The sequence below is a fragment of the Alternaria incomplexa genome (assembly GCF_024043165.1).
Source record: "Alternaria incomplexa strain BMP 0042 chromosome Unknown scaffold_21, whole genome shotgun sequence".
NCBI lineage: Eukaryota > Fungi > Ascomycota > Dothideomycetes > Pleosporales > Pleosporaceae > Alternaria > Alternaria incomplexa.
The window spans coordinates 107,229-120,907 of NW_026249870.1; the positions used below are offsets into that span (position 1 = coordinate 107,229).

General features: G+C 50.3%; 4 protein-coding genes across 4 annotated transcripts; 3 read left to right on the forward strand and 1 right to left on the reverse strand.

The window, feature by feature from the left end:
• Positions 1-203: 203 nt before the first annotated feature.
• On the forward strand, positions 204-2,049 carry J4E90_010320 (uncharacterized protein; the record flags this gene model as incomplete). The annotated part of the gene is made up of 5 exons (XM_051439833.1): positions 204-442; positions 499-1,119; positions 1,171-1,291; positions 1,352-1,851; positions 1,917-2,049. 5 exons carry the CDS (start codon positions 204-206, stop codon positions 2,047-2,049), a joined length of 1,614 nt encoding a protein of 537 aa, XP_051286260.1.
• A 335-nt stretch (positions 2,050-2,384) lies between these two features.
• Positions 2,385-3,572, reverse strand: J4E90_010321 (uncharacterized protein; the record flags this gene model as incomplete). The annotated part of the gene is made up of 1 exon (XM_051439834.1): positions 2,385-3,572. One exon carries the CDS (start codon positions 3,570-3,572, stop codon positions 2,385-2,387), a length of 1,188 nt encoding a protein of 395 aa, XP_051286261.1.
• Positions 3,573-4,522: 950 nt separating this feature from the next.
• On the forward strand, positions 4,523-5,974 carry J4E90_010322 (uncharacterized protein; the record flags this gene model as incomplete). Its single annotated transcript, XM_051439835.1, has 1 exon — positions 4,523-5,974. The coding sequence occupies one exon, from the start codon at positions 4,523-4,525 to the stop codon at positions 5,972-5,974; it is 1,452 nt and encodes a 483-aa protein (XP_051286262.1).
• Positions 5,975-8,792: 2,818 nt separating this feature from the next.
• J4E90_010323 (uncharacterized protein) lies at positions 8,793-12,473 on the forward strand (the record flags this gene model as incomplete). Its single annotated transcript, XM_051439836.1, has 1 exon — positions 8,793-12,473. One exon carries the CDS (start codon positions 8,793-8,795, stop codon positions 12,471-12,473), a length of 3,681 nt encoding a protein of 1,226 aa, XP_051286263.1.
• Between the last annotated feature and the right edge of the window lie 1,206 nt (positions 12,474-13,679).

The window sequence follows — 13,679 nt, forward strand, 5'->3', positions numbered from 1 at the left end:
GCCACCCCTGATGTCCGCAGCTGTGAGCCAGGTACGGGACGGGAATTGGCGCTGCGCGCCGCTCGACCATAGTCCGGTCGTGAATATGTCGTCCCACTCGGTATCACTACGCTCTTCGTCGAGCTGTCGTGCTCGCTGGAGACATTGATCGCGTTTTTCTTGTTTCTTGAAACTTGTTGTACAAACACTCATTTCACATCATCATGACATCCAGAGGTGTCTCATTCAAGGGCCTGGCCCTCAGCCTGGGCCTCCTTCTGACTGCGAAAGCACTTGATCTGGGCTCTTTCGGCGGACAGGCGGAAGTTAGGTTACTCATGGAGAACGTTGCTGGCCAGGAAACCACGCCTGAGGCTAGAGAGATGCTTATCAAAGCAAACGAGAAGCCCGACTACACATGCACTGCAACTAAGTCATGTGACCTTGGATGCTGCGGACCTCTGTAAGTCGTCGATATGAACATGTATGATCGGCCATGATGTTAATGATAGTCATTAGAGATGACACCGGTACCGGTGCCTGTGGCTTTGGTCCCGTCTTCTGCGGCGACAAATGCACCAGCGATTGCAATCGTAAATCTGAATGCGATCCTGGCACCTGGGGTCTCCAGTATGCTAACCTCACTACTTGCCCACTCAACGTGTGCTGTAGCGAGCATGGCTTCTGTGGCACGACGGTCGACTTCTGCGGCCCTGACCCGGTGCCGCATCCTCAGTGCGACCTCTCGCAGCGGAGCGCCGACGCGCGTACCATCGGCTACTACGAGGGCTGGAATTTCCAGCGCCCTTGTGGTAACATGGAGCCTGAGGACATCCCCTTGGGTCACTGGACGCACATCAACTTTGCCTTTGCTCTCATCAACCCCAAAACGTTCCACATCGAGGACATGGATCCAGGTACCGGATCACGATACGGTCGTGTCGCGGCCCTCAAGGAGAGGCAGCCTAACCTCAAAATCTGGATTGCTGTTGGAGGCTGGGCTATGAACGATCCGGGCCCATACCGGACCGCCTTCTCCGACATGGCCGCCAGCGAAGCAAACCAAGACAAGTTCTTCGATTCACTGTTGACTTTCTTGAGGCGATATAACCTAGATGGCGTTGATCTCGACTGGGAGTAGTAAGTAACAAACCCTCATCATTTCTGGCTACGCTGACACACGCGCTTTAGTCCTGTGGCTGAGGATCGAGGCGGCATACCCGAAGACTTCGACAACTACGTCAATCTTCTGCGGAGGCTTCGCGAGCGCTTGAACTCATCAGGCCGGGAATACGGCATCAGCCTGACTCTTGTGAGTAGCAACCAGTCCCTGCTATACTTTTTCTTGTTTCGTCGCGACTGACCCCACTAGCCTGCCTCTTACTGGTATCTCCGCGGCTTCAATCTCCAAGGAATGGAGCCATATCTCGACTGGTTCAACATGATGACGTACGACATCCACGGTGTCTGGGACGCCAGCATCGACAGTCTCGGCCCTATTGCCCAGGCTCATACAAACTTGACCGAAATCAAGATGGGTCTCGAGCTCCTGTGGCGCAACAACATCAACCCAGAGCGTGTTGTATTGGGTCTTGGGTTCTATGGTCGCAGCTTCACGATGAAGGACCCTGGATGCATGACGGCTGGCTGTGAGTTTAGCGATGGCGCTAACGGTGGCGCATGCACTGGCACGCCAGGCGTGCTGTCGGCGGCGGAAATCAACGAGGTCATCGCCAATGGCGCCACTGTCACCCACGATGAAGAGGCGGCTGTCAAGATTGTCACTTGGGACTCGAACCAGTGGGTGTCATTCGACGACACTCAAACGTTAGGAACAAAAGTTGATTTTGCGCATCAGCATTGCTTAGGAGGGTAAGTGCGACGATCTTGTTCTTATTGCATCGCGAATCTGAGACCATTTTCTAACGAGAATGCAGAACCATGGTCTGGGCTATAGATCTCGACGATGGCACGCTTACAAAAGCTCTCGGCGAAAACATCGAGAGACTGCCGATGCCCACGTACAAACCAAGACAGGTCTTTGAATGCGGTGCAAGGCCTGAGTTGTAGCTAGCAACCCGAGCGTGTTCGCATAACAATTTCATTACCCTTTGGTTATGAGTGACCTCCATAGCCATGAATCAATCGCAGTCGCAAATTATCTTCTGCTCAATAGCAAAGATACTTGCCCGTCCGCGTGAAGTCCGTGACCAGTGCACGGCCTGCGGGGGCCCGCTTGCCTTTATTTATTCCCTCGACAAGATCAACCCCCAGTTTCACGCGGTGCTTACACGGATATGGTGACATGTATATGATTGTAGCTAAGAGTGCCCAGTAATTATCACGACGTTCTATTTACATGATCTATAAACGGACTTGGCGGGTACTTGCATACACGGTACTCATCAGCATGCACCATCTTTGGTGTCCCCGGCGCGAGAAAATTCTTTACTGCTCCTCGCCTTCCCGAGTCTGCCATGAAAGCCGCTTGAACCTGAATTGTGCGGCACCTCCAGCGTGGAAGGCGCGGGATCGCCGTAGAGCGCGACTAGCCGGTCGACATCCATGTTGCTGGGGCGGTGACGAATCGGGATGATTTGGTTCGGCATGGAGTCTTTCTTGTATTTCATGATGATACGTCGGTTGGCGCCATTATCGCCGCCACCAGCTTGAGAAGGATACAACATGATCGAATCTGGGTCAAACTGCGCGTCTATAACCATGTTCGCAGTGTTGCTAATGGGAAGCCAATCAGCAGCACTGAAACCGTATTTGCTGGCAACGCCGCGCAAGACACAGAGGTTGTTGTACTCTCCCTGCAAGATATCTCGCTTTCTCAAGTCCACTTCCGTATCAATCAGGACCTGTACTGATTTGTGGATCTTATAATGGTCTTCTAGGTTTCCACAATTGAAGTCGTCGGTCTCGAAGTACTTTTTCCCGGTCATTGGAACGCTCCAAGAGGGCCCAGTGATGCTGCTCTGTTCCCAGTAATACGGATTTTGGTGCTCGTGGGCAAGGCCCCAGGCGTGACCTAACTCATGGGCAATATTGGCGGGGGTGTTTTCTTGACCGACACCTTCCTTGTCAGAAAGGTGCATGGTTGGCCCACGGACGGCTGTCGTGGGGTTGTCCGCGATCTCCTGTGCGTCGACCACGGGAATGCCCAGCGTCGTGGAAAACCTGCCGTAGTCGTTGTAATGGATGTGCAACACGGAGTCGCGCTTGTCTTCAGACTTGCATTCTGCATCTGAGACTTCCTCGTACTTGAAGCCATGTCTATTGAGCTGAGCCCACAGTTCTATGGCCGACCTGAAGAGGCCCTCGAGCTTATCGTGACCCTGCGAGTTTTCGAAGCAGTATCTGATCGTCTTTTTTGGCCAGATGCGGGGTAATTCTGCTTGACCTGGCCGGCTCTCGATGGAAAAAGCGCGCTTGCTGAGTGACGAAGTCGCGTTGATGGTTTCGATGGCTGAGTAGTCAGGGCGAGGGTTTGTACGTTTGTTGGGTGCTTTGGCCTCCCAAAACCTACTGCCACCAAAAACCCCTTCGGCGCTAGCGAGCAAAAAGATGATAATGGGAAAAAGATGCATGTCGAACGAGTGTGTTGGTGAACGAGTGTATGAGTGAATGAGCTAACGAGTGACTTCCACTCGAGACAGCGAATTGATGATATCCAACAACCAAGCAGCGGTAACAAGTATTCAAAGATTGATTGCGCCGAGTGAACAGCACACAACTTACCTGGACTCAAGCCCCATCCAACCCTGGTCTCGGCCTTGCGCAAGGCTGCCTACGCAGGTAGATGCTCATCTCTATTGTGACCCTTCGCTTACAGTCTCTTTCGATAGAATGCGCCAATAAATTTTGCCGGTGTGCAGTTCCCGCCCTGATGGTCATCCAGTCAGCATAAGATGTTAGCTTCAATCATACGTCCCCACTTGTCCCGGTCGTGGTAATCGAAAAAGGCAGGTCCCGACCCCTATCAATTACGCCCTGCTTGCATCCCATATGAGCTATGCTTGGCAGAATCCTGAGGCTAAGGCATGCAATGTAACGTGGTGAAGAAAGAGGATGATAAAACTTTGTCCGTGGCGGCACGGCGGGTTCCTGCAGGTGAGCTTAGCCGCCTTAGCCCCACTAAGAATCTGCGCCGATAGCCTAAACCTGTGAGATGCACCATCAAGCACTACGACATGCGGCTACGAAGCGAGCATCATCGCCGCTCTACCTGAAAGACCCTGCCCAGACATACATCCTTGCATCAGTCAGACGACTGGAACGATGGACGGCTGGCCTTAACAAACTCGGCATGTACCCAATGGGTATTCTAGTATCGCATTCTGGTTTTCGGGCCGCTAGACATCCCCTCACACCTGGGCTTCATGGCGTGTTCATTCGTTTCCGTACATTCATAGCAGAACCAGAGCATTTCGCGACCCTCTTGCGTTAAGCTCCAGTCTTCGAGGACTGGTTGTACACACTGGTCTCTCGACTACTTCGATAGCCAGCCGCTCGCCTAGCTGCTGTGTCAAGTTCGACCATGCGTTTACTGAGCCAACAAACGCGTTGCCTGGCTGCGGGCCTACTTCTCACAGTCGCCAGAGCCCAAGACTCCAGTCCTACAGGTCCAGTACACCCGGGCCAGCCCGAGAACTGCAACGGCTGGCATACCGTGGTCAAGGACGAGAATTGTCAGATCGTGTCTCAAGCCTACGGTATATCCACGGAGCAGTTCCTTGAGTGGAACCCCGCGGTTTCCTCCGACTGTCGCGACAACTTTTGGCTCGACTCGGCCTACTGTGTGAGCGTCGGAAAGACCAGTACCAGACCCACCATATCCTCGCGACCTACATCCACGTTCACTTCTGGTTCCAAATCATCTTCCTCCGGAATCACTTCTCAGACGGCCATCACGTCAACCCCTGCGACGACGAGCACTTCGTACAACTCGACTTATTCTGTCTTACACCCCGTCACCTCGTGGAACGTGTCGGCTACCAGTACCGACAATGCATGGCCACCAACCAAGACGCTCGCAGGGCAGTCGGAAATTTGCAACTCATGGTACCGCGTTATGCCCGGCGATACATGTCAGCGAACGGTAGACAAGTTCGGACTGAAATCCATCGACGAGTTTGTGAGCTGGAATCCCACGACCAAGGACGATTGTGAGATGCTTCTCGCCGATTACTGGGTCTGTGTTGGCGTTCAAAGACAAACAGGTAACACGGATCTGATCTGGGAGACGGCCCAGCCAGACTTCACCGCGCCTCCTGAGCCGACCGATTACACGCCTGTTACACTACCCACAGCCGATGCGAGTTTCGCACCAATCCCATCGCATGGACCTATGCCGTCCAACTGCAAAGTTTTCCATCAGGCGACAGCCGACCAAAATTGCAATGACATTGTGAAGTTGTACGGCTACTTCTCACAACAGCAATTCTTGTCGTGGAACCCAGCCCTCGATGGCAATTGCCTAGGTCTTTGGCTCGACACTTGGTACTGTGTTGGCGCATACGCGGATGCTGATCTCCCACTACCCGCACATCAGACGGCCAAACCGACGGAGGGCAAAATCCCTCTGGGGTATCCCAACGACTGCGCGCGATGGTATCAGACAACCTTCGACGACACGTGCGACCTTATCGCGCTTATGTTCGGTAGCTTCAGCGAGGCCGAATTCGTGAAGTGGAATCCCTCCGTTTTCGGCGATTGCGCCGGCATCGTTTCAGATGCATGGTACTGTATAGGTCGCCCCGGCACGCCGACTACGCGTACTCAAGGCGCGCCTTCGCCGACGCAGATGACAGAGACCATACAACCGACTGCGACGCAGCCGACAACCACTACATCAAAGCCAACTGAGCCTGTGCAGACACCTTCACCTGTTCGCGAAGGCATGGCGGACCATTGTGTGAGCTTTCACCTCCAGCAGCCAGACGAGTTCTGCTACGCGATGGCGACTGGCGCCGGCATCTCTTTGGCGTAAGTGCTTTCCGCGTCCAACCACTTTCCACGGTTCCTTCTCTTGGCCTTAGCTCTATCACCTCGAAGCTCATACTGACACTATCATATAGCCAATTCTACGAGTGGAATCCCGCCGTGGGCAATGACTGCCAGAACCTGTGGCCTGATTACTACTACTGCGTTGGGGTATGATCTATTTGATGGCAATGCAGATCTAGGTGCAGAGCGTGCCGCCTTGGCGCTGTCAACATGTTATCAAGATAGCTGTTAATAAGTGTAAATTTGCTTACATGCGGTGATGGTGTCTTGCGGCGCGGTGTGGGCCCAGATTGTGGATGGTGGATCCGGACTGGCGGCAAATGGTCTTGGCAAACACGCTAGATAGATTAGCCCCGTGGACCTCCCGGGCTGGAGACGGTCCAAACCCCGAATGAGAGATGCAGTCTTTTCCATGGATGGATGCGCGCCGCTAACGATGTGAAGCCCCTTGCATTGTACATCGGATCATTGTGGGTAAGATGCCGTGCCTTGGCGGTTGACGCAGGGGTGGTTAACGAGAACGGAGGCGCAATCAGCGGCCGCCTTCTCCATCACGCCAGTGCGTCGCCGCACACATGTCGTGTGCCACACGCGTTCGGGCGGACGGTAGCTACCTATGTATGAGCGTACTGCCTATTCCCTGATCTCTTCCCTGTCCATCAAGGCCATCCTCCTGCCGCATTCCCAACCATGTCCAGGCTCAGCGCATGGCTGAAGAAGTACCTGCGCATCGAATCGAGCCCCAAACCCCCATCCCCGGACGAGCCTCCGTTTCTACCTTCTTCGCGACGACCGATTACACCGAGTTCGATCGACACACCAGCATGCCTCTTCTTCCAGCTGCCGTACGACATCCGAAGCATCATCTTGTCCATGGCCTTCGATAGACGCATGCTCCACATGGATCTTGTAATGCAAGCAGGCGCATGGCAATGGAGGGGCATCCCTTGCGGACGTAATCACCCATTATGGAAGCCATCTATGCCATGGCATTGGAGAGGCCCGTGGATCGATGAGTGCATAAAGCAGATGGAGGAGGGCCGGCACAGAAGGAGCGACCCAAACGACCCCGCTGTGCGTTCTGGGGTGTATGATATTGGCGTTATGGGGTTTCTGCTGTCTTGCAGGCAGGCGTACATGGAAGCTGTTGAATTCTTGTATTCTGCCAACTGCATAAGCATCCAGAGCGAGCCCTTGCTTCTTCATCTTCCAAGACTGATCCCGCATAATCGATTGGCATCGATCACTTCTCTGGAACTGACGGTTGAGGCACATCGTATTGAGAAAGATGATGGCACACCCTTCTTCAATATGGACCACCTAGAGCCCATTCTCGATAACATCGTCAAATACTGCCCCGGTCTCCGCCAATTCTATGTGTCCTTGCTCGTTTACTGGGACCGGCATCGCCACGATCTACTCACTGGTCCAGCCTTACCCCTACTCGATGCCTTCTGGAGGTCAAAACAGTTGCGCAATATGATAGTCGAGCTGCCTGAACCGCACTACAGAGCGATCGAGTGCGCTCGGCCTATCATCCAGCATCCACGTGAAGCACCCGCCAGTGGTTGGCAGAAACGAAGTCAATGGAGAGCTTTGGATAGCAAGGAGCCTCAGGTACAATACAGATCTCTCGAGCGCTACCCGAGTCCGCCCCTGAAGCTACCGGTAGGAGACGGCGGAAATGATGAAGTGGAGAGTGCGGGATACTGGCTCCGCGAAGGTCACCCAAGATTTACCCATCTCACTTCGGAATGTGGTGCCCATTAACGGCATTGCGTTACCGAGGTCCTTAGCAGAGATCAGACAAGTCGAAGTTCTGGTACGGGGTTTAGCCTGCTGAGCCTGCACTTGTTCAAGCAATTAAGCTTAATTTCGCTACAAAGGCCTTTTGCATCACGCTTAACATCTAGTATCTTGTACCTAATAGCTAGCAGACGGGAAACTACTAGAGGATGGTTCGCAATGATGCGGAAGTACCCGCTCACACAATGGGGGACTCGGCGGCAGGCCTGTGCGATGCACGATTTGGTGGGGCTGGGAGCTAGAATGCGTTGGGGCTCATCGCAGAGGCGACAGATAGCCGTCGCTCTGCATCTGAAACTCCCGATCCCATACCTGCATACTGCGCAAAGCGTAGATTCGCGTTTCCTCACCCCTCCTGGAATTGACTGGATCAATCAACGCGTTATGCATCCCGAAGTTGATGATAGAACACGTAGCCATTTCAATGCCGGTTGCGCACAGCTCAGCGCGACGCGTCCCGTCTCTTGTCGGGCCGCGAAGCAACGATGCGCTAGCCCCGAGCTTCCTAAGGGGTGGCAAACCGTCGCGCTTTGCTTTTGCCGCTACTGACAACCTTCTCGCCCAACACCATACTATCATATTGCCCAGACGATCACCGCAATACCAGTACCGTCAATCGCGTCGGTCGTCATGCAAGACGCATGCACTGGAGGTGCTTGCCTGGGGCCGGGCCGCACGTGGGAGTCTCGCAAAGCTATTCGCGGCGAAGGCAGGCGCGAGCAGCAATTCTACCGGTACACCCGATCATTCATTAGCTGCTTTTCTACCATGTTTCGACAAGACTGATGTTTTCGTAAAGATACTATGGCCCCTTCCGGCAGATGTCTGACTATGGCCCACAATATTGCGACGTACGCAACCCCGAGGCGAGAGAGAGACACAAGGCCGTCTCGTGCCCCGATAAGATCCTCACAGCGTTTTGCCAGCTGGGTGCTATGAGATTGAGGGCCCGACGTTGTTTGATCTTCTTCTTCGATGTTAACCATGCCTACATCATGGCCGAGGCGACACAAACGCTATCACTCGTAGATGATGCGATCCACGAACCCGGAGATGAGATGTGGATGGGTCACTCTATCATTCCCCGCGATGTTGCTTGTTGCGAGACGACCGTCAATCTTCCTTCGTTTCCCATCTCTAGTGCTGCAGACGGCGACATCCGGAAGAGCGCCTTCGTAGTAAACGACTTGACCAAGCATCCGGACCTCTCTACCAGGCCGTACGTCACTGGATTTCCCAACGGCCGCTTCTACGCTGGTGTGCCCATCACAACACCATCAGGAGTTAACATCGGTGCATACTGCATCCTCGACGACAAAGTCCGCGATGGAATCTCGGAGAAAGATCTCAGCTTCTTGGGCGACATGTCGCAAACTGTCGTAAACCACCTCGAGTCTGTGCGTGCTCTCTCAGAACGGCAACAAACCAATCGCATGGTGGCAGGTCTTGGAGATTTTGTTCGAGGAACGTCAGGTGCCGCTCGCAAAGCGTCGCCCGCAACTAATGTGCCTGTGAAGAACGGCGGCGTCGGAGTTCATGAAGCTTGCTCAGTTCAGTATCGCTCGCCCGATGCCTTGTTGGACCCCACAAGTACTCCCGATACGACGCCTTCACAGTCTGTAGGAGTGACCCTATCCGCGCAGCATGAAAACAGCTCATCGACCGGCAACCCTCAGGTATCTGAGAACCGCACTTTTCATCATCATCAGCGATCGAGCGACTACAACGGAGCTCCCCGTCTAACCGATCGGAAACATGCGTTGCTCGACCCACATGTGCGGAGGGACACGGTAAATACATCGAAACATGTTGCTTCCCCAGGAGAAAGCTTCACAAACCATCCACAGCCTCGCCGACGTGAAGACGCTGACGACCCCAAGAGTACATATCAACGTGCTGCAGAAATTCTTTGCCAATCACTCGAACTAGACGGTGTCGCCTTCCTCGACGCCTCTGTTCGAGAATTTGGTGGACTGAGCGAATCACAAAATGCGGAGTCCAATGAGGGGAGTAACGCTGATAGCGATGATTCGGCTGTCATGTTTTCACATTTGGACCCTACAAACGAGTCACGAACCGAACATGCAACCGTCTGCCAGGTGCTAGGCTTTGCACAAACAACGCAAAACCAAACCATGGGGACAAGACATCCGACGGGCGAGCCCCCCACGAAACTAACAGAATCGTTCTTACGCAGGCTCATGCGTCGTAATCCCCTTGGAAGAGTTTGGAAGTTTGATGAAGACTTCAGAATCTACTCCGAAGACGATGTTTCTTCGGACGAGTCTGGGGCTGGTGTCAGTGCTGCGGGAGCACAATCATCAAGCAATGAACAACGCAAAACCCATCGTCAAGATCGACGAAATGATGGAGATATCTTGCAGGGCGTATTTCCCGGATCACGTTGCATAGCGCTCAATGGGATATGGGACTACACCAAAAAACGGTGGGCGGTTGCGGGTCTCTACTGGACGTGTGACCCACTCAGAAATATCGCCAAAGACACGGAAATGCAATTCGTCGATGCTTTCTGTGACATCATCGTTGCCGAAACCAAGCGTCTGGATGTATTGGGCACTGATAAAGCCAAGTCAGACTTCATCTCGACTATATCTCATGAACTTCGCTCTCCACTACATGGTATATTGGGTTCGTGCGAGTTACTAGCGGAACAGGCGTTGGACGATGTAGCTACGTCCTTTGTCGAACAGATAAACTCCTGCGGACGTACCTTGCTCGATATCATCGAACATCTTCTCGATTTCGCAGATCTCAAGAGCCGGCGTTTGAGGAAAGGTGCTGTGAAAAGCTCGAACATCAGCCAGAAGCTTCTCCCACCAACCACGAGCTCTACTGCCGACGATCTGAAAGCGCTAGACATGAACATAGCACTTGATGACTTGACCGAGGACGCCGTTGTATCCACCGTATACTCCTTCTATTACGGCCAAAATGCGAAAGATCACACTCATCCCCCGGTCATTCTCGACATCGATCGATCTGACGGCAGGCCTTGGCATTGCAGCTTAGCCACAGGCGGCTGGAAGCGCGTTTGCATCAATCTCGTCACCAATGCACTCAAATACACGCCTTCTGGACATATACGGGTCTTCCTAAAGCAAGAGCCGAAACTGGGATCGCGGCGACGTTTTGACGCTGTGCTTACCGTTTCCGACACCGGAAAGGGCATGTCGAAGAAGTTCCAGAGCGACCGTCTCTTCCATGACTTTGCTCAGGAGGACACATTGTCCGACGGTCTAGGCCTGGGTATGCACATAGTCTCAAGGATAGTGTATGCAATGGGTGGTAGTATCGAAGTCGTAAGCGATCAAGATGGGGCTGGTACCTGCTTCACTGTACGGGTGCCGCTCGAGGATCACCCGAACAGCGAGCGTCACATTGGGGCTTTGAAAGAAAGTAACGTCACCCCGAAGGCCTTCGAAAGCATCAAGGTTGATCTCGTCACGGGACTACATCCATCGGCCAACGTTGAAGTTAGTCCATCGGAAACGGCTTCTGCTTTAGCCATCTCCTCTATCGAGAACATCCTCACTTCACTTAGCATACGGTCTGCGCGATGTGGGTGGCAACGCAGCAATTCACACGATCTCATGATCGTTATGGAAGCCGACGTCAGCGAATGCCTTAAGACCCTCCGAAAGGAAGCAACTTCAGATAACGGGGGTGGAAAGAGGAAGGACAACATTGCGCCCATCCTTGTCGTGTGCAACAACAGTCCGAGTGCACAGATGCTTCGCGATCAGTGGGCAACGGACAAGCTTCAACCTCATTTGACGATGGAGCATATCGCTCTGCCTTGTGGCGTGAAACAGGTGGCTCGAGCAATGTCGTCTCTTTTGCGCCTGCACGAGAAGCGTACGATGACAGTCTCAGAGCGGTCAAAAGCCCACGAAAAACTCAGCAATGATCTTCTGGCGAATGAAGTTGCACAAAACGACGCTAAGACTGATCATCAACTCCAGATACGACCTCTTGCCCCACGGTCGGCTGCAGCAAAGGTTCCTGGCATAAGACAGTTCGGAGCTAACTCGGCGGAAATACTGGCTGAGGTCGCAAACGTAGTCCCGGTACAACCGTCACCGGCAGAAGTCCAACTGGTACACCTGCCGAGTCACCGAGTCTTCGACCCTCAAGCGCTTTCCTTTTCACCATCTGTCACGACGCGAATGCCGGAACCCCCTCTGATCAAAGTACCACTCGCTTCTGTAGTTGTGTCGGCTACGAAGATGCCGACCTTGCTTCTTGTTGACGACAACAACGTCAATCTTAAGCTTCTCGCTGCCTTTGCAAAGAAACACAAGTACCCTCATCTTACTGCTCAGGACGGTCAAATTGCTGTCGACGCATTCGTGAACGCTCACCAAGATGTTACATCGCAACAAGACACTGGAGTGCACGCTATCGGCAAGGGCGCAATCGGCATACCAATCGTGATCCTTATGGACATCAACATGCCGGTTATGGACGGTTATGAGGCTGTTCAAAAGATTCGATCCTACGAGAAGAAGCATCGTATGGAGGCATCGAAGATCATCGCAGTTACTGCGTTGCAGTCAGAGGCCGCACGGGCTGAAGCGTACGGTAGCGGCTTCAATATGTTTCTTAGCAAGCCGATCAAATTGCAAGATCTAGCGAAGCTTATTCCGCTTCTCTAAGAAGAGATTAGATAATTACACAAATACGTTTTAAGAAACAAGCTGTCTTACATACTGTATTCTTCTATTAGTTACCTTATCTTACCTAGGTTCTAGATTTATATCTCTAAGATGTAGCTTAGACTATTATCTCTAAAGACTAGTTAGTACTACACTTATTATAGAAGATAATTTTCTTCTTTTCTTAATATCTAGTACTATAAATAGTACTATTTTATACAAATTGTAGTAAAGAAAACTTAGAAAAGTAAAACCTCTAGAGAAGTTAGTAAACTTTAGTTTTTATTTAGTTTAAGTTACATATTTAAGTAAATTTTGTAGAATTAAACTATAAAATAAGAATAAAAATTTTAACTTTTAGCTTTTATAGATTAGAAAAGCTAATTAAAGAAAGGTATATTTATTTACTTATATACTAATAATAATAGATAAAAAAGTTAAGCTTACTATTTATAATTAATAATTAAGTAAGCTAAACTTTAGATCTTTAGTATTACTACTTTCTAAATTATTTAGAACTTTAAAATTTAATCTAGCTATAGAACTATATTAATTCTAACTACTTTTAAAAAAAAATATACTAGAACTTTATCTACTTATAAGCTTAAACTATTAAGGTAATCTATTTTAGAACTTTATAGTTAATATATAAATACTAATCTTTTTATAAAAGAGTATAGTTTTTTGTTTATTAATTCTGAATAAAGTAATAATTAAGATCTAAAATATAGAAGCTAGACTACTTATCTTAATATTAAATACTTTAATATTTTTAATAAAAGTTAATATATAATTTTAGTAACTATAATATTATCTAAAATCTATATTTTACTAATTAAAGTATATTATCTATAAAGAAGCTTAAATAAGATAAATTATAATTACTAAGTTAGTTACTTTATAGTTACTATAGAAGAATAGAAAACTCTTTAAAAAGCTATTCTAGAAGTCTTTCTAGAAAATATAAGATATTTATTAGTAAACTAAGAGTTCTATAGCTTCTAAGCTAGCTCTAAGATAGTAAAATCTATTACTTATATACTAAAGAATCTTAAATTTAAACTTTTATCTACTTTTAAAAATAAATATACTAAAGCTTTAAGTATTAGTACTACTATTCTAATAATAGTAGAAGCTTTTAATTTTAAGCTAGCTATAAAGCTATCTTTATAGTAGCGTACTCTATTAGAGAAAGAATTCTTTATA